This window comes from Musa acuminata, unplaced genomic scaffold, assembly GCF_036884655.1.
Source record: "Musa acuminata AAA Group cultivar baxijiao unplaced genomic scaffold, Cavendish_Baxijiao_AAA HiC_scaffold_1138, whole genome shotgun sequence".
NCBI classification, from domain to species: domain Eukaryota; kingdom Viridiplantae; phylum Streptophyta; class Magnoliopsida; order Zingiberales; family Musaceae; genus Musa; species Musa acuminata.
The window spans coordinates 4345775-4366816 of NW_027021350.1; the positions used below are offsets into that span (position 1 = coordinate 4345775).

The following is a 21042-nucleotide window of genomic DNA, read 5'->3' on the forward strand; positions in this document are numbered from 1 at the left end:
AGAAGGCGGTTCATGTGGCGTCGATGGATGTGAGTGATTGGATGGCGGAGGCATTGTCATATCCTTGTTTGGGTTGGTAGTGGGGGACAGATGAGGCGTCATTGTCGTTCACCGGGCACGCCTAACTCCGGTCAGTCAAGCTGCAAAGGTATTGTGTCCAACACGGAAGAATCTGGCAGGTGTTCGGCATAATGACTTGATCCTTTGTCGTGTTAGCTGCTTTGTTCCCCTTGTTCGTGTGCCTTCTTCTCCGCACTGCATCAACTGCAGCGCCATCTATCGAGCAAGTGTGCCTTCTTCTCCGCACTGCATCAACTGCAGCGCCATCTATCTTTTGCACCTTGCTCGACATGACCTGCACCACCACCACCACCACCACCACCACCGCAACGTGACGATGCTGTTTCACGGTGACCAATGTCGAACGATTCATTTGGGGCAAACCATCAAGCTGCTCACGAGCCATTTGTTTTAAGGCTACGCAAGAGCTGTATATACTCTTTGGTGGAAATCCAAGGTCTTGAGCAGGTATTAAGTCTACGCAATGAGAGGTCATGTTAGTTTGGCAACTCCCCCTTAATTGTACGTTTTGAGTTTTTCTTATTTTCTTATTTAGTAGTTTTTAACCGAATCATGATATTTTTGTCTCTTTTATTTTTTTACTTTATTATTTTTATTGAGTTATTAAATTATCTTTTGGTAAATTTCTTGGGATCAGCTCTAACAAACTGGTATCAGAGTCTAGTTTCGGGATCTTTTGGTAACGATGACAATAACAAAGATCATTGTCGAGAAATTCGATAGAAATGTCAACTTTGGAATGTGGCAACTTAAGATGGAGACCATTTTGGTTCAAGACGGAGTTGATTTGACATTACAAGAAGTTGAGAACATTCTAGATGATACGTCAAAGGAAGATCTTGTGAGTATGGATAAGAAGGTCTAATCAAGCATTATTCTAAATCTCTCTGACGAGGTTTTACGGGTGGTAGCTACGAACACTACGGCTAAAAGCATGTGAGACAAGCTTAAAGCCTTGTATATGAAGAGGACAGTGAAGAATCGTCTCTACTTGAAGCAGAGTTTGTATATGCTTCGGATGACTGAAGGTACATCTATACTCTCACATCTTGATAAATTTGATTCCTTAGTTATGGATTTTGAGAATATAGATGCGAAAATTGATGACGAGGATAAGACCTTGTTACTTTTGTGTTCTCTTCCCCAATCCTTTAAGTATTTCCGTGATACTATGATTTATGAAAAAGAAATAATTTTGTATCAAGGAATTAAATATGCACTAAAATCTAAGGAGCAGATAGATAGGGATATCACCGGGGAAAGTAGAGAGAATCAGGGTCTGGTTGTTAGGGGTAGAATGTATAAAATGAAATTTGACAATAGCAAATCTAAATCTAGATCTAAATCCAGACATATAAATTTAGAGTGTAGATATTATCATAAAATGAGGCACATTAAGGCTGATTACTATAAATTAAAAAATAAATTAAAGCTAAAGGGAAAAATTATTGAGAAAACTACTGAGTCCGCTGAAGCTAGTGTAGCAGCTAGTGAGAATGTTGAAAATATTTTCTTTGTTACTGATGATAAGACGAGGTCTAAAAATGAATGGATTTTAGATTCGGATTATTCTTATCACATGTATCTCAATAGAGATTTGTTTTCCACATATGAATCTTGTAATGGTGGAATTGTTTTGATGGGCAATAATACCGCGTGTGATGTTATTGGTAGAGGCACAATCTGAATTAAAATGCATGATGGTATTGTGAGGACGCTCACTAATGTTAGACATGTTCCTGATTTAAAAATAATCTCATCTTTAGGTACCCTGGAGGCTCTTGGGTATAAATACACAAACTGTCACAGGCTCGGTTGCAGTCTTGTCATCATCATTATCTGATTCTGACATCACCAAATTATGACATATGCGTTTGGGTCATATGAGCAAAAAATGTTTGAGCATATTGAGCAAAAGGGTTCTTCTTTACGAACAAAGTATTTGGCCATTGGATTTCTATGAACACTGTAATTTTGAAAAGCAGAAAAGAGTCAGCTTCAATTCTCCGATAGTTCACAAAACGAAAGGTACTCTTGACTATATTCATTCAGACCTTTGGGGTCCAGCTCGTGTTTAGTCTAAGGGTGGTGCCAGGTATATGTTGACTTTTATTGACGATTATTCCAGAAAAGTTTGGATTTATTTTTTGAAGCATAAAAATAAAGTTTTTCTAATCTTTAAACAATAAAAAGCTTTGATTGAGAAGCAAACAGGTAAACAGATTAAGCGGCTTCGAATAGATAATGACATGGAATTTTGTGAATGTGACTTTGATGAATTCTACAAAAATAAAGGAATTATTTGGCATCACACTGTTAGGATGACGCCTCAGCAAAATGGTGTGGCCGAACATATAAACATAACACTCTTGGAGAGAGCAAGGTGTATGATCTCAAATGCAGGGTTGACAAAGGACTTTTGGGCAGAGGCGATTAATATGGCCTGTTACGTTGTCAACCGCGCTCCTTCTACATCACTTAATTTTAAAACTCCGGAGGAAGTTTGGTCAGGTACTTCTACTGATTACTCTAATTTAAAAATTTTTGGGTATCCAGTATACATGCATGTAAATGAAGGAAAATTAGAGTCTCGAGCTAAAATATGAATTTTCCTTAGGTATGCTTCTGAGGTGAAAGGACACAGATTATGATGTTCTGATCCCAAATCCCTAAAATTTGTAGATTATATGTTACTTTGAATGAATTGTCTATGTTATCTTCCAAAGAGGAATCTACTAGTTGTACAAATAATAGTGCACAAAAGCAAGTGGAGCTTGAGATTAGTAGTTCTGATTCTTTTCAGTCGAACTCTTCTACTCAAAGAGTGTCAGTAGATGGTCCTGAGTCTACTGATGCAGATGATCCAGAGGAAGAGCAATATTTTATAGCCAAAGATAGACCACAGAGAGATATTCGACCACCACAAAGATATGCAAATTTGATTGCATATGCATTGTTTGTTGCACAAGAAACAAGTGAAGTTGGTGAGCCTACTACATACTCAGATGCAGTTTCTTGTGATAATTTCGCTAAGTGGTTGATTGCGATGAATGAAGAAATTGAATCTCTCCATCAAAATAAAACTTGGGATCTTATGAAGCCGCTTTCGGGTAAGAAAATTGTTGGATGCAAATAGGTCTTCAAAAGGAAGGAAGGTATTCCAGGGGTTGAAGATGCAAGGTACAAATCATCGAGGGGAGGGGGGGTTTAGGAACACAATTGGCAGAGGGACCTGTGTCCCAATCGTCGTGATGGGCCAAGACACGTTGAAAGTTCCAAGCCTACCTCCATTAGGATGGAGCAGCTCTCCATGCCCTCCTCTTACAGAGAAGGGCCACCTAGTCCTGGAACACTTCTTGTAGTGTGCTTGGGCCTTCGGTAGACCCACAATGGGATGTCCCCACCTGTTGAAAGAGCCGACCGCTATGATGGGATCGGTCCAGTGGAAGATTCCATAGATGGCTCTAGGTCAACCCTCATTGGGATTCTCTAAATCACCTCTTATGAGCTCGACAGGAATAGAGGGACACCCTCCCGTGAGCTATAATGATCCATATCAACTAACAAAGAGGGCATGAAGAGCCTTAACGGACAGCAACAAAGCGAAGCTTTGAAAGCTGGTGATACCAAGATGAAACCCAACCATACAAAGACCTTAGAATAAGCTCAGCGGATGTTAGAAACAACTCATCTTCCATAAGGTAATGCTTGTACAAATCTATTCGAAGACGATGTGAAATCCAACAAGATGCGATCGCCACAGAAGATGTGCGTCCAATCACCGCATGATAGTAAGGCTTGAAAAAGGGGCACAACTCCCTAAGTAGTTCAGATTTCAATGTAGTCGAAAACCCCCTCTATAATTAAAAGTCGTAGGTGATACAAATCCCGATGATACAAATCCCAAGGATAGGAAGGCGTGTTGCAACTCGATGTGCACCATGGGCGAGGCACCCTGACAACAATAGCACCACTCATCATAGCATCACCCACAGCTATTAGCCACCCACTATAGTGGGTTCATTCCTCCCATTGACGTGGTCGAGCCAAGACCCACCTTGATGGGTCCCTTCTTCCACTCATGCGGTCAAGCCAAGATCCACCACGATAGGTCCCTTCTCTTGTCCACGTGGTTAAGCGAAGACCCACCATAATGGGTCCCTACTCCCACTAATGTGGTTAAGCCAAGACCTGCCACGATAGGTCTCTTCTTCCGCTTATGTGGTCGAGCCAAGACCTACCACGATGAGTCCCTTCCTCCCGCTCATGCTATCGAGCCAAAACTCGTCATGACGGGTCTCTTCCTCTCGCTGACGCTGTTAAGCCAAGACCCGCCATGACAGGTCCCTTCTCTTGCTGATGCGATCGAGCCAAGACCCACCACAATGGGTCCTTCCTCTCACTGATGCAATTGAGCCAAGACCCACCATGATAGGTCCTTGCTAATGTGATTGAGCTATGACCCACCACGATGGGTCCTTTCTCCTGTTGATGCGGTCAAGCCAAGACCTGCCATGATGGGTCCCTTCTCTTTCTCATGCGATTGAGCCAAGATTTGCCATGATGGGTCCCTTCCTCCCGCTCATGCGATCGAGCCAAAACCTACCACGACAAGTCCTTCCTCCCATTGATGCGGTTGAGCTAAGTCTTGCTATATCTCGTTGATATGGTCGAGCCAAGACCTGCCATGACGGGTCCCTTCTCTTACCCACAACGGTTGAATCAAGACCCATTACGATGGAAGTTGCTATGGTGGATTGATACCAATCATCCTGCTTATGTGATCAAGCCAACACTCACTATTGCAGAGCTACACTCCCACCCAAGCGATCGAGTAATTGCCCTCAGAAGTGAAAGAAGGGGCAGGCCCAAAAGAAGACCCAACCTCCTGTGTAAAAGGGGGAGGCAAAAATGGAGAAGAAAACCTCCCGAAGAAAAAGAGAGAGGGAGAACGAAGATAGAGAGGGAGAAAGAACAGAGGGTCCCTTAGGATAGCATATGTCTACCGATAAAACAGAGATCACCCCAGCAAGAGAGTACGGTCCACCCCACTAGATTTCCCGTCAACCATCGCAGCCTTAGCAATAAACCAGTCGCCAAAACAACACTCGTGTAAACACATAGGGATGCAGGAAAAACAACATCCTTTGAGGCCTCAATTTGAAGCTTCGAAGAATGCTGTTTCGGGGGAGTGATGAATGATAGGGATAATCCTAGCACTACCAGCTCCCTCCTTACCACATTAGCCAAGGAAGCAATACCTAAGCATTAGCATGGGAGCTACTTGCTCCCCACAACCGCTAGTAGGAGGTCACGATGCTTGTCCTGGCATCCCAAAGTAAGTCCATAAGACCTTATCCTAGCACCATAATCGAGAAGGGGACCATGCCTCCTCATTAACGGCTAATGGCATGGTTCGACTTGATGAGCCTTCCCTTTCGAACGATTGGTAGAGGGACCACACCTTGTTTAACCCAAAAGAGTAAGGGGGTCAGATCGGAGGAGCCACCCCGATAGTCTACCCTAAGTGAAGCCCCTAGGGTATATACTAGCAAGCCATCTTTTTTAAATGCCTCCACCATACGAGGTAAGGGAGAAGACTTTCACGAGCACCTATCCATGCCACCAGGTGCTTAAGTATAAAAGTTGAACCCCAAGCCAAATAGGGGTAAACGGGCAATAACTCTTTACTCTTTTACTTATATTATTAATATCTCTCTTCGTTTTTTTAACTTAAGCAACAGAGGGGTTGAGCCAGAATGTCCTCGGTGTAGGCCTATTGTACATGATTGTCGACGTCGCCCAAAGGCACGGTTAGGAGGCTACCTAATAGAGGGGACCACCCCACTTTGAAACGAAGCATCGTCGCTTGAAGACAAAGCTACTCCTGGCGAACCTCCTCTCCCTACAAATTCCTTCATCCTTCCTGCAATGCATGCTCGTCACATTTGCCAAGAGGAGAGTCATAAAAAGAGATCCATAATTTTGACATTGAATCAACTGAGATGACTCATTAGTCAAAGGTCCTCTATATGTTAACATATTCTAAGTTTATAGGTATTAGACTTGAATTGAGAAGTGATCAATCAAACCTAATAGATCCAGAGACAATGATAAGATTGCTCAATTGATATTTGAGTCATAAAAATATTATATTTGAATATTTAAAGTTAGGATTATGTACAATGATCTTCAAATTTTGCAGATGTATTAGATATACCTTTTATAGAAAATTAAATATAATATATTTTTTTAAAAAATAAAAAATAAATAATTTAAGCATATGTTAATGGATCGAACAAACTAATGAGCCGATCAACTATGATGACATAAGTGGGCTAGAACAGATCAACTAATGGGTCGATTCCCAATTATTGGGTTTGATCCCATACTAATAAACTCAGTTAATGGGCTGTCCAAAACCAGACTTGACCCATGATCTTGTTGGGCCTATTGTCTGAAGCCCTGTGTTGACAGAGAGCCCAAAAGTAGGCCTATTAAAAGTAATTAAATTAACCCGAATATATATATATATATATATATATATATATATATATATATATATCTGATCCTCTGAAAATAAATATATTTCAGCAGATCCAAGGATTATTAATTAAAGGCTTTAATCAGGGTGATGTCTGCCGTAGATTCCGAGCAACACTAAATTACCAATTCGCCCTCGTCTTGTCGGTATATTAAGTAAATAATAAGCAGTCTGACAGGGAGTGTCACGTAATTAAAATCGCCGTTCATAAATGAAATCGTTGGAGAAGAATCGCAAGGTTAGTACTAAAGATTCGGATTTCAAATCCATAACTCGGGTGTATATAAGCCTTCTCGCATCTCCAATCTGAGATCGGACTCCGAGTTTTTTCTGCAAACAGGGGAGGAAACAGAGTCGTCGTAGAGGAGCAGCGAGAAAAGAGTAAGCTTTCAGTGTTCTTCTTTAGTGATGCTGATGCAATGAATGGATACAGATGAATGCTCAGTGTGGTTTCTTTTCTTCTCGCTCGTAAGATTCGTACTCCTATCATAACAGCCCTTTGAATGATATGGTTGGAGAGTAATCTGCATGTGTAGTAAATGTAGAATTCAGATTGATTCACGAGAGTGTCAGCAACTCTAATGAGAAGTAGGAGTGCCACTGTAGAGATCATAGCTATAGAATGGTTTGCGAAGGTTTTGGTGGAGCAAAACAGGGAGCTTTTTGAACTTTCGAGGTCGGTCAGTTTCCTTCTTCTTCGTTCTGTCTCTGTCTCTCTCTTGCTCCGTCGTCGTCGTGCGACGGCCGTGGTTTTCGGGCATGTCACGTAGTCTACACATGGGAAGAGCCCAGAAGATGGCGTCTTGTTTGCTGCCTTTTTCTTTGTCTTGTTGGTAAGCTACAAAGCAGAGCAGGAAAAATCCATTCTTTCGCCATGTTTAAGGTGGTTTCCTTGCCCCTTCCCTCGATCTCTCTCCGTCTTTTCTGCGGGAGGTTCGGAGCGTAGAGGATATATAGAAACATGAGTAGTTTCGTGTGTTACTTCTAAATCAGCTGCGGATATCAAGTGGTCGAACAAAGCCTTCGTTTGAATCGTGAGTTCATCGAGCAATATCTCTGACATACCTCTGATATCTATTAGATCAATGGGTTCGGGTGGTGGGGATTGCTTCTGTCTACTCCTTTGTCTTCTAATGCAGGCCTCATACTTGTTATCTTCCTTGCCACCTCAAAGAGGTAGCTTTGATTCCCACACCTTTCCCTCTCGTTCTTTCTGTGTAGGACATGGAGACGGTAAGCGTCGTCGCCGAAATGTATTAGTTTTCCTGCAGGACTTCATCGGATACCGGGGGCTGAGAGATGGGTCGGGCGACTCGGTGGCTGCGGAACCTTTGGGGCGGCGACAAGGAGAACAAGGAGACGAAGGACTGCTCCAGTTACGGTGGCGAGGCTAGGACGGAGAAGAAAAGATGGAGCTTTAGGAAGTCAAGGAGCTCCGGCGATGTAGCGCCGGGCCAGAACGCTTCCACGGCGGCGGCAATCGAAGCGGCGTGGTTCAAGTGTTTCTATGCTGAAAGCGAGAAGGAGCACAGCAAGCACGCCATCGCCGTGGCCGCGGCCACAGCTGCTGCGGCCGATGCAGCGGTGGCCATGGCGCGGCTCACCAGCCATGGAGCGGGCGCTCGCGATCAGCTGGCGGCGGTGAAGATCCAAACTGCATTCAGAGGCTTCTTGGTATCGGAAATCCTCACTAACTGTTGTTGAGATAGAGATGCATCTTTCCTGCTCCACGTAAATGTTCTTGAGTCGTTCGGTGTTTTAATGTTTTGAAGGCGAGGAAAGCACTCAGAGCTCTCAGAGCACTTGTCAAATTGCAAGCACTGGTTCGAGGATATCTTGTTCGCAAGCAAGCCGCCAAGACTCTTCACAGCATGCAAGCTCTGGTGAGAGCTCAGGCCACCGTCCGAGCTCAAAGAGCTCGAAACCTTCGACCGGAAATCCGCCATCGGAGATCCTTAGTATGTCGCGGTTCCAAAATGCACCTCAAATTCTCCTGAAGCGATCAGCACTCAGCGTTATCGTTTTACTTGGTTGCAGGAGAGGTCGAAAGATCTCATGTCGTCGTTCCAGAGATGGAGGCTCCCGACAAGCCTCGATAGCACCATCATCGACAGGAGCCCAAAGATGGTCGAGATCGATGCGTCCTACCCGAAGAAGCTGAGTTCTTCTCGCCCGACTGCTACCTCTTTCACAGATCCAGCAGACGACATACCTTTGCGTGGATTCTCCTCTCAGATTCCAGCACGAATCTCTGTACCCAGCCGGCGAAACTTCGAAGAGAACGACTGGTACTGCATCAACGGCGACAGGTGCCGGTGCTCAGTCACCGCACAGAGCACACCCAGATACGTGAATTTGTCCTGCGATGTAGCTGCGACTCCCGTGCTCCGGCAATCGTTGAGCGTATCGAACTCTCCCACCTACATGGCGAAGACGCAGTCATCCAAGGCAAAGCTAAGGTCACAGAGCGCCGCAAAGCAGCCGCCGGATCCGGCAGAGACGAGGAGGAGGCAGCCGTTGAGTGAGGTAAACGTGGAGGCCAGGGCTAATGTAGCTGGCATCGCAACGAAGAAGCCACGCCCTCAAGCTCAAGAGGCTTTCAACTTCAAGAAAGCAGTGATCGGGAGGCTCGATAGGTCCTCGGAGCTGATGACGAAGGAAGCAGACAGGGAGGCTTACTCCCACAGAAGGTGGTAATGCAATGGAGGAAACCCAGTGATTATTTTCTCCCCTCTGGTGATCTGTTCTGTTTTCCTGTTCGTGTGAGCATGTTGTATGAGATTCTTCATCGAATGGTGCGAAGTGGAGCTTCAGAACATTACTCGATTTGAATCTTTCAAGAGGTTTTAAGGATGTGTTGTTCTTGTTTTCAGTGCTCATCTCCCTGTTGCGTCCTGCACTGACAGGGATCCATGTTGATGAAGCAGCTGCCAACCATGGGACCGATGGATATCCCACCCACTCTTCATTTAAATGGAGTTGACTGTCAGGCAGTGGACCCACTGCCGTGGCCAATCTTTGGCTGCCACATCATTGTGGAGATCGAGAGTCCCTGTTTGCACCTGTTAACAGTGGTTGGCCGAGCATCATTTGAATAGGAACAGCTGACCATAGCTGGATCCGTATAATAACAGGAAATGATGCACTGCATCTCTACATTGTTTTGTTGGTACACTTGTGTAGTATTATTATTTCTGTTCTGGATCTGAGTTCATGTATCCTATGGTTGATTCCTCGAACTCGATGGATCGATATGGAATCAACATCTATCTCTCTCCCTTGATTTCAGTGTGCTGCTCACCAATCATTTGGTTTTCATTTCGAACAATGTGTGTTTTGGAGGGTGACAAGAACAGCTTGAAGCATTCTTTGTACTGATGGGAGGAACTGATCACATCCAGTCCTCCTTCTGGTCATCTAATGATTCTATCATGTGCCTCATGTTATCAAGAACGACAAGAACACATATGACAAATCTCTGTGCCGGGGGTACGTCTTGAGCCATTCGTACTACATTAGCAAGGGAAAACAACAAAGCTGGACGAATGAGAACAAGAGAGACTGACTTGCTTTATTCGTGATCATCATCAAAACTGTTTCGAATGTATTATTGTTCGTTCTATATTCGATAAGAAATTGCTGCATATTAGTCTTCATTTAGATGCATGTCATGCGTGTATAGATTGCCCCCTCACTCTCTCTGACATTCTAGCTATAGAATCCTATTCCATAAGCGGAGTTGACTTACTGACAACACGACCATGTGAAGGATCCATTAGACAATAGTAAGATTCCAAGTCTCGGGCAACGAGACTTACATCATTGGGATTATGTTATCTATGATTCAAACATAAAGCATTAAAAAGATTTCACCATGAATTTAGCCTTTTTGTTTTGGAACTCGTGCCAGTCTAATTATGGTTCTCCTATCATGCATCCCAATGATGTCCGGTAATTAATCTATCGATACCTCAAACGAGAACATAAACAAGATTCAACTCTCCTCTTCTTCGGCTTTAGAATGGTGAAAATATAACATGATGAAATCATCAATCATTATTGGCTTACAATACAATTGGATACTTGAACATAAGGTGGGAAAGGAATGGAATAATGTTGTGTTGCAGGAAGATAAGGCTGCACAGGTCGTGGGACGATGTCAGTGGCACTGACACGGATGGTGAGCTTAGCTTTGTGCTTCTTCCCATGAGACTGGCGTTTGAAGTTGCAGTTATTCCCCACAAGGTAGAGAGAGATTTAGCAAAATCTTTACAGCAGTCGGTCGATGACCGACTCCTGTTTGCACTATCTTCCATACCGGTGACTCATCACTTGCACTTCTGGTTCTCGGTTCTCAGTCCTAGGGTTCTGCTTTGACAGCAACACATCCTCGACCAATGGCTCTTTGGTGACAAGGAAGACAGAAGAAAACATCGGCTTTTGTTGGCCGAGTGGGGCAGCTGTGGAGCCGATGACAGGCAGAGATCATGTGGGGGGGGGGGGGAGGTCAGGAACGCAGAAGACCAGTGTGAGGGCAGCAGTTTGATGCTGATGCATGAAGCCCACAAGGATCTCTTTCCAGTTTCTTTTGCAGCAATTATTAGGGTTTCATTCTGATGGAATAATTCCATTCACTTCATCTTTTCTTTCCCACACTTTGTCACGTCAATTGCTCCTTTCCCCAATATGCTGCATCACACTGCCTCAGCTCTTCCACTGAGATGCTACTACTTCATAGGAATATTCTCATATCCACGAGAGATGTTTTGGACTCTGTTGAATATTCTAATTTTCCTTTCATATACTGTATCATAATAGTTATTTCCAGTAAGTATTATTGGGGATGAAGGAGCAAGGAAAAAACATAATACTATGATGTAAGTAAAAGAATCATTTCGATTCAAGAAAATTGATGTAGTATTAAAAAAACAGGAGGATTGATAAGAACACTTATAAGATATCAAATGCACACAGACTCTATATCACTTGCTTCGTGAACTACAATTCTATTTATACGACCTAGTGACAATCACCATATAACTACTAGATTGAGGTAGCTATTAAAACTACCCTATAACTACTAGATCATGATTGAGGTAATTATTGAAATCATCATATAACCACTAGATCATGATAACTATCTAGATAGATAACTATGAATCAAATCTCAACACTCCCCCTTGATTCATAGTTGCATACACCAATTTGCGACATAAAATAAACATGCTTTGGTGAGGATATCCACAACTTGTTCATCTGTTCCAAATACTTCATTGTTATGGCTCCACTTGCTACAAGATCTCGGATGAAATGATAGCATATCTCTATATGCTTCGTTCTTCCATGAAACTTTGGATTCTTCGTCATTGCAATTGTGGCTTTATTGTCACAAAATATTTCCGTTGCTTTTTTTTGTTCTTGATGAAGATCTTCAAGAAGTCTTCTAAGCCATATTGCTTGACAAGCTGCTGATGTTGCGGCTACATATTCTGCTTCCGATGTCGACAATGCAGTTGTTGCTTACTTTTTAGAACTCCAAAATATAGCTCTCGATCCGAGACTAAAAACATTGCTTGAAGTACTCTTTCGATCATCTAAATCTCCTGCCCAATCACTATCAGTGAAACCAGATAATTTATAATTAAAATTATAAGAATACCAAATACCATAATCTGTAGTTCCAGCAATATAACGCAGAATTTTTTTAACAACTCCAAGATGATGTTTGCTTGGGTTATGCATAAACCTAGATACTACACCAACAGAAAATGCATTATCTGGTTGAGTATGAGTTAGATAAATCAAACCTCCAACCAAACTTCTATAGTATCTTGCATTTGTCAGACTTGTACTATCTTCAAATTTCAATTTCTCATTTACATTCATGGGTGTTGCTATAGCTTTGCAATTAATCATGTTAGATTTTTTGAGTAGATCCGTTGCATACTTTCTTTGTGAAATAAAAATTCTATCTGATCCTTGTTTCACTTCCAACTCATGAAAATAGTACAGTAGAACTAGATCTGACATTTCAAACTTATTCATCATGTATTTTTTAAATTTTGTCACCAAAGAGTTAGATGAACCCATATATATAATATCATCAACATAGAGGCAAACCATTAGAATATTATGTTCACTATCTTTCTTTAGATAAAGAGTAGGTTTATTATTGCTCCTCTTAAATCCATTTTGAAGAAAATAATGATCAATTTTATTGTACCATGCCCTTGGAGTTTGTTTAAGTCCATAAAGAGCTTTTCTTAGCTTATACACTTTTTCTTCATGTCCTTTAACCCAAAAACCTTCAGGAAAAACCTCTTCATGTAAATCTCCATTTAAAAAAGTAGATTTCATATTAAATTGATAAATAGGTCAACTTAAGTGAGCAGCTAAAGCCAAGAAAGTTCTCACAGTTTCGAATCTAGCAACTGGAGAAAAAGTTTCATCAAAATCAATACCTTGTTGTTGTGAATATCCTTTTGCTACAAGCCGAGCCTTATGCTTTTGGATACTTCCATCTGTATTAAATTTTATTTTGAACACCCATTTTAACCCAATTGCTTTCTTTTCTTTTAGTAGATCCATTAGCTCCCAAGTTTCATTCTTCTCAATTGACTTGATTTCCTCCTTCATTGTTTTTCTTCATTCCCCTTTTTTAACTGCTTCCTCAAAAGTTGTTGGATCTGATATAGACAAAGCAAATGTTGAGTTATAAATTTCTATCAGTGATCTGAAATTTCTTGGAGGAGTTTCATCTAAGGAATCAGAATTTGAACTGCTATTGGGTGAGGTTGACGATGAACTTATTGGAGCAGGATCTGTCACTTATTCTGCGGAGTGTTAGTTCTGGTGGAATATGCATTTATGTTCCACCTTTATTGGTCTCCCAATTCCAACTTGCCCTTTCATCAAATATAACATTTCTGTTAATAATAACTTTGCCACTAATAGGGTTATATAATCGATATGCTTTCGATTGTAAGGAATAACCAATTAAGATGTATTTTTCAAATTTTTCATCACGCTTGTGATTATTTTGAGAATTCACCAAAGCATAAGCAATACAACAAAAAATTCTTAGATATCTAACACTTGGTTTCATACCATACCAAGCCTCAAAAGGAGTTCGATTCATAACAGCCTTTGTTGGTGAAATATTCAATAAATAAACTGCTGTTGCAACTACTTCTGCCCAAAACTGATTTGGAAGATATTTTACTTTAAGAAAACTTCTTGCCATTTCAACGACAGTCCGATTCTTACGTTCAGCTACACCATTTTGCTCCGGTGTATATGGTGCTGTCAATTCTCTGTGAATATCATTTTCTTCACAAAAAGAACTAAACTCATTAGATAAAAATTCACCACCTCTATCTGTCCGAAGTGTCTATATATATCTACCACTTTATCTTTCTATAAGTATCTTAAACTTTCAAAAATTATCAAATGTTTTAGATTTTAATTTTAAAAAATATACCCAACTTATGTGACTATAATCATCCGTAAACAATAAAAAATATTAACTTTCACCAAATGATTTTATATTCATAGGTCCACATAAGTCAGCATGAATTAATTCAAGATAATTGGATGCTCTCCATGCTTTTCCAATAGGAAATGGTTTTTTACTTTGTTTCCCATAAATACATCCTTCACATACATCAAGTGTATTAATCTTAGGCAATCCGAAAACCATTCCTTTTTAACTTAACAACCTTAAACCTTTAATGTTAAGGTGTCTATATCTTAAATGTCATAAACTAGACTCATTCTTTTGAGTTGTGATAAGCGCATGCCTTTCAATATTTGACACATCAAGTGGAAACATCTTGTTTTATGTCATGCAAACATTTACTATAATTAAACTAGATATTTTATCTCTAATAGTATATGAACCATTATCAAATATTACTGAATATACATCATCTACTAATTGTCCAACACTCAACAAGTTATGTGATAAAGTAGGAACAAAGAAAACATTATCAAGGTATTTTATCTTCCCTTGATTTGTCTTCACCTCAATTGTTCCTTTCCCTTCCACTTGGATTTGCTTGCTATCCCAAGTATAACTTTCAACTTATGAGTTTCATCAATATATCTAAATATTGATTTTATGCCTGATATATGATTAGAACATCCACTATCCAGAAACCAAATATCATTTGAGATATTATGAACTTATGAATGAGTCATAAACAACTTACTATTTTCTTCATTTTTCTCTACATAGCTTGCTTGTTTTTCTCTTTTCCAGCAATCTGCCTTCATATGACCAAACTTTTTACAATAGTAACATTAAATTTCACTCTTGTAATTTCTTTAATCATACATTGAATTCCACTCTTGTAATTTCTTTAATCATAATTTGATTGCTCTTGTTCAGCATGCCCATCAAAGTGTCATCTTCCTCTTCCATTTCCTCTATTACGAAATCCTCCTCTGCCACGTCCTCTTCCTACTAATTTTTTATCTTTTTTTGAAGTAGAAGACTCCCCCTTAACCTGAAATACTTTTTCTTCATTTTTTTCAAGTGACATGTTCAACCTTACTTCATATGCTTACAAGGAACCTATTAGCTCATCAAATAAATATGTAGATAAATCTTTTGACTCCTCAATTGCGGCAATAACATGATCAAATTTTGGAGTTAAACTTCTCAAAACTTTTGCAACAATTATATGATCAAAAAGATGTTCACCATAAGATTTCATTTGACTAACAATTTCAGTCACTCGAGAAAGAAAATCTTGCACCGATTCATTACTTTAATGAACAAAATTTCAAACTCACGACGGAGGGTTTGAAGTTTTATCGTAATCACGCTTGATGAGCCTTGAAATTCATTTTGAAGTATCAACCAAGCTTGCTTTGAGGTTGTCACTGCTGCAATTCTTGAGAAGATCGTCTCATATACTGCTTGTTGAATGAAGAACAATGTCTTTGAGTCCTTCTTTCTATTCTCCCTCAGCTTGATTTCGTCATCTGAATCTGTATATCCATTCTCTATTAAGTCCCAAAGATCTTGAGACTTAAATAGAGTCTTCATCTTGATACTCCAAAATTCATAGCTTTTGCTCGAGAAAATGGGGATAAGGGGTTAAGATATGGAATTATCATTGAAAACCATAATGCCCAGTTCAGATTGAAACTAGGCACTGATACCACAATTGTTGGGGATGGAGGAGCAAGGAAAAAACAGAATACTCTGATGCAAGTAAAAGAATCATTTCGATTCAAGAAAACTAATGTAGTATTAAAAAAATAGGAGGATTGATAAGAACACTTACAAGATACCAAATGCACACAGACTCTATATCACTTGCTTCATGAACTACGATCTTATTTATAGGACCTAGTGACAACCACCCTATAACTACTAGATTGAGGTAGTTATTAAAATAACCCTATAACTACTAGATCATGATTGAGATGATTATTGAAATCATCATATAACAATTAGATCATGATAACTATCTAGATATATAACTATGAATCAAATCTCAATAAGTACAGCTGCAATCAACTGGCTACATTTTCCTAAACCAAACCAAAAATGATGTATGCAATACAGAAAACTGTATGATATATTGCTATTATGCATTCAATTGCCATTGCCAAAATCGAACCATGCAATATGATATTGAATGAATTGTACGACTCTTCAAGAGTTCAGTCAGCACGGTGAAGCTACGAAGAATTCCGGTGGAATAGAGTTGGGCCCTCTCTGTGGTATGGTCCATGGATTTACTAGTAGGAGGCTTTGAGCTGTGTGTGCAGATGCATGAAGACAACTCAATTCAATGGTGTTTTTAGGTACCGATACTTGATTTCAGTCAGACATTTACTGAATTGTAGGACAGCAGATTCAAGTCAACTTCTACGTTAAGAATGATGTACAGCACTGGGGGCAATGGGCGGCAATAAACAGAGAGATCCTTCGATGGGATTCAGTGATGCATCGATCAAAGCCAGCATCTGCGTATCAAAAATAACATAGATATTTTAGTATTATCCAGTTGACAGCCACTTCAAATTGCACGTGGTACCACTCCAGTTAGAGTCATGCATACATAGCTCGGCTCAGAAACTATTGTGTTCCGAAGTGACGTCATCCAGCTAAGAAGCAATGCAAAACAAAATTCACGTCGCTTGAAATCGCACGAAGCGATACCCGAAAGTGAGGGGATAGCCCCGTATAGCACGAAATTAGAACAATCACCCCATAACAGATGAACCGTCCATCTAAAATATCGATGGATGCTAACAACCTACAGATGGTAGATCACTAGAGAGATATAAAAACTACCCCTAGCACATGCTGAAGGGGGAGCTCTCTATATATTAACTTAGTCATAAAGCTTATATTGCTATCTTTTTTTCTTTGCTGACTTAAGCATCGGAGGGGCTACACTAGGCAACCCCCGACGTCGGCTTATCATACAGGATCATTAGTCGCTCAAAGACACCCGGATGACCTAGCCCCTAGGGAGGGACCTTGCAACCAGGAAGATCCTAGTCCGCCTACCCGACCAATCTCGAATCGGGTCCTCACCATTAGAATGGCTTTCGACTGAGCAACCTATGCGATCTCATCTCAAAGTCTTCCATGTCTGTTAGGAAGATATACCTAAATGATCCTATGCCTTCGGTAGTGAACAAATCATATTGACTCATCAATCGATGGTACTCATGATACCATCATTCTAGCACTTAAAGGAGGGGGTCGTAGGCATATCCTTCTATTACTCCTCCAAATGAACGTTCGAGCGAAGAGACGTTACCTCTAGTCCCAAGCCTCCTCGGGAAGGGAAGGCACGTACCTCATTTCAACAAAATAATGCCTCCGCCTCAACTGAGGCACCAAGGCCCAACTAGCACCTACTCAACGATCCAAGGCTCTCTCCCCCAAGACTAGAGACAAGCCCCTTGCTCGTCCCATCAAAAGAATTCCCGAGCCTCACTCAGCGAGTCCAAACTCTTACCAACATGATAAAAACTATCACCTCACTTCTCCCTCAATTGACTCAATCGGTAACTCCAATGCAATGGGTCACCCTCAGGTTGTCAACTACACATCTTCTTTCCAAAGTCCAATCGGGGAGATCACACCTCATCTTCCAAGGATCTTTTCAGCCAAGAGGGACAAGTGGCCTCGCGCTATACTTTCCAATGGCGTAGTGCAGCATACCATTAAGACATGTCATAGCCATATCAGAGTCCGAGGCCCAGTCAGACGACTCTTGGGAACCCTCGATGAAAGCTTAACTCTACCTTCATCCTGTTCTTTTCTTCTGGCATCTTCATTTAGCAAACAGTCTTTAACCATATATATAGTTAGAGTCCCCTCTGGCGTGGAGTAACAAATAGTTATCACATATGTTTCCCAACTTTTTGGTAAAGAGTTGAGAAATAGTAATCCTTGCATCTCATCATCTATATTCATTTTCATAGCAAGCAACTTATTTGCAAACTCTAAAATAGACTTATGTGCTCAATAATATTACCACCATCTTTATACTTCAAATTTACAAGCCTTCTAAGGAGAGAAATTCTATTTCCCACTGTCTTTTTCACAAAGAGATTTTCTAACCTTTGCCAAACAACATCAGCTCTGGTTTCATCAGAAATATGCTCATGCAAGTATATAGCACCAAATAATCTGTTGCTCTGATACCACTTTGTGGGGAAAAACCTGTTAAAGCGAAATAATTCTTTTCCCTTTTTGTGTATTAAAATGGGTTTCTCATCAAAATACTAACTTGATATCAAATTGTTAATATCAACCAGAACAATATAAACAGTAGAGTAATAAATCAATCGCACAGTGAGACCAAATCTTTTAACATGGAAAACCCAATGTGGGAAAAACCACGGGATTGTAGTCCACCTCAAACTTCCACTATCAATAGTAATGATAATAGGTTTACAATAAGTCTTCTCTAGAATAGCAAGAGGATCATAATAATATCAAGATCATATATCTTAGCTCAAGAATAGCATACCTTCATCACATAGATGAATCTCTTAGGTCTCACAAAGTGGGTATAGTAGGAAAGTACCTCAGAGAGGGTTAATTGTATATCAATACCATTAGAATTGTAGAGCTTGCTGCAAAGATTCTCTGCATAAAATTTAAGCCAAAACTGACAACGTTTGGCCACTAATCATCAAGCAGAAAACTTAGGATCCTAATATTTCTCTCTCCCTCTGCGTCGCCGCTCGCTGCACATTCGCTTCACTTTCTCTCTCTCCTTTGCTGCTCTATATCTCTTTTACCTTTTAATTAGTGATTTGAGCTCAAAAGACCCAATTGTCCAAGCCCACATATGGGCTGGACCCAACACATGATACCACTCCAGTTGGAGTCACACATACATAGCCCAACTCAGAAGCAATTGCATTCCGAAGTGATACCGCCCAACTTAGAAGCAATGCAAAACAGAATCCATGTTGCTTGAAATCATATGAAGCGGCACCCGAAAGTGGGGGGACATCCCCACATAGCATGGGATTAGAACAATCACCCCATAACAGACGAACCGTCCGCCTGAAATATCGATGGATGCTAACAACCTACAAATAGTAGATCACTAGAGAGATATAAAAACTACCTCTAAGCACACGCTGAAGGGGGAGCTCTCTACACAATAACTCAGTCATAAAGCTTATATTACTATATTTTTCTCTTTACTGACTTAAGCATCAGAGGGGTCATGCCAAGCAACCCCCGGCGTTGGCCTATCATATAGGATCGCCAGCCACTCGAAGACACCCGGATGACCCAACCCCTAGGGAGGGACCTTACAACTAGGAAGATCCTAGTTTGCCTATTCGACCATCCTGAATCGGGTCCTCACCAATAGAACGACTTTTGACCGAGCAACCTATGCGGTCTCACCTCACCAAGTCTCCAATATCAGTTAGGAAGAGGCAATTGGATAATCCTATCCCTTCAGTAGTGGATGAATCATGTCGACTCATCAATCGACGGTACTTATGACACCATTCTAGTACTAGAAGGAGGGTCGAACGTTGCAGGCATATCCTTTTGTTACTCCTCCAAATGAACGTTCGAGCGAAGAGACATTACCTTTGGTCCTAAGCTCCCTCGAGAAGAGAAGGCACATACCCCATTTCAACAAAACGATACCTCCGCCTCAACTAAGGCACCAAGGCCCAACTAGCACCTACTCAATGATCCAAGGCTCTCCCCCCCAAGACTAGAGACAAGCCCCTTGCTCGTCCCATCAGAAGTACTCTGAGCCTCACTCAGCGAGTCTAGACTCTTACCAGCATGATATAAACTATCACCCCACTTCTCCCTCAATTGACTTAGTCAGTAATCCTAGTGCAACAGGTCACCCTTGGATCACCAACTATACCTCTTCTTTCCAAAGTCAAATCAGGGAGACCACACCTCATCTTCCAAGGACCTTTTCAGCCAAGAGGGACAAGTGGCCTGGCGTTGCACTTTCTGATGGCTGAGTGTAGTGTACCATTAAGATGTGTCATAGCCATGTTAAAGTCCGAGGCCTAGTCTGACGACTCTTGGGAACCCTCGATGAAAGCTCTGATGGGGATATAAACAAGGAATAACCTTTGTATATGAACAAATACTAGAAGACCATAATATGCAGCGGAATTAAATGAAAGCACAATCAAACAGTACATAACACCAAGATATACGTGGAAAACCCCTTCAATGTGAAGGGTAAAAATCATGGGGCAAACTAGAGATAATCGACTATGAGAATAATGAATGTACAAATCTCAATCTCTTGCCCTAAACCCTAGCAGCAATCACAAGAGAAAAACTGGGATATAAGAATCATGTCACAACAAGAGTCTACTGTAGATTTGATCTAACCTGAGATGAGAACACTGCTAGATGATTGAGAACAGCTTCTCTGCGTTGTCCTTGTCTTCTTCCCTATCTTTCTCTTCCTTTTCTGCCTTGTTTTCCTCATTTTCTTTGGAATCTCATGGCTCTCTCCTTCTCCCATGTTGCTGCCCTATTTAAGCATTTTTCTACCTCCAAACCGCAGCCACCACACCCCTTCTAATCTTAATTAGGGTTAGATTAAGAGGGGTGTGGGTTGTGGGCTGCCCAAGCCCACTATGGGTTGAATCTGTGGGCTACCAGCCCAACAAGCTCAACTCTGCCTTTGCCTCGTCCTTAGCAACGCTAAGGATAGCACAAGAACCAGGCCTCAGCAGCCCAACACCTCTTCCTCGTCCTCGGCAGCACCAAGAATAGCCCAAGAACTACACCTCAGCAACCCAGTGCCTCCGCCTCATCCTCGGTAGTGCCAAGGATGGCCTAAAGAACCAAGCTTCAGTAGCCTTACGCCTCTACATCATCCTTGACAATGCCAAGGATAGCCCTAAGAACCAAGCTTCACTAGCCCTAC

At 41.2% G+C, this 21042-nt stretch overlaps 1 protein-coding gene across 3 annotated transcripts; it reads left to right on the forward strand.

The window, feature by feature from the left end:
* Window positions 1–226: 226 nt before the first annotated feature.
* LOC103973040 (protein IQ-domain 26-like) lies at window positions 227–9913 on the forward strand. Of its 3 annotated transcripts, none has more exons than XM_065179216.1 (4): window positions 227–528; window positions 7847–8299; window positions 8398–8583; window positions 8663–9913. In XM_065179216.1, the coding sequence occupies exons 2-4, from the start codon at window positions 7925–7927 to the stop codon at window positions 9320–9322; spliced, it is 1221 nt and encodes a 406-aa protein (XP_065035288.1). In that variant the 5' UTR covers window positions 227–528; window positions 7847–7924; the 3' UTR covers window positions 9323–9913. The 3 variants fall into 3 exon arrangements, with proteins under 3 accessions (XP_065035288.1, XP_009385779.2, XP_009385780.2); XM_009387504.2 differs by lacking the exon at window positions 227–528 and adding an exon at window positions 6908–7006; XM_009387505.3 differs by lacking the exon at window positions 227–528 and adding an exon at window positions 7327–7659.
* Window positions 9914–21042: the final 11129 nt, after the last annotated feature.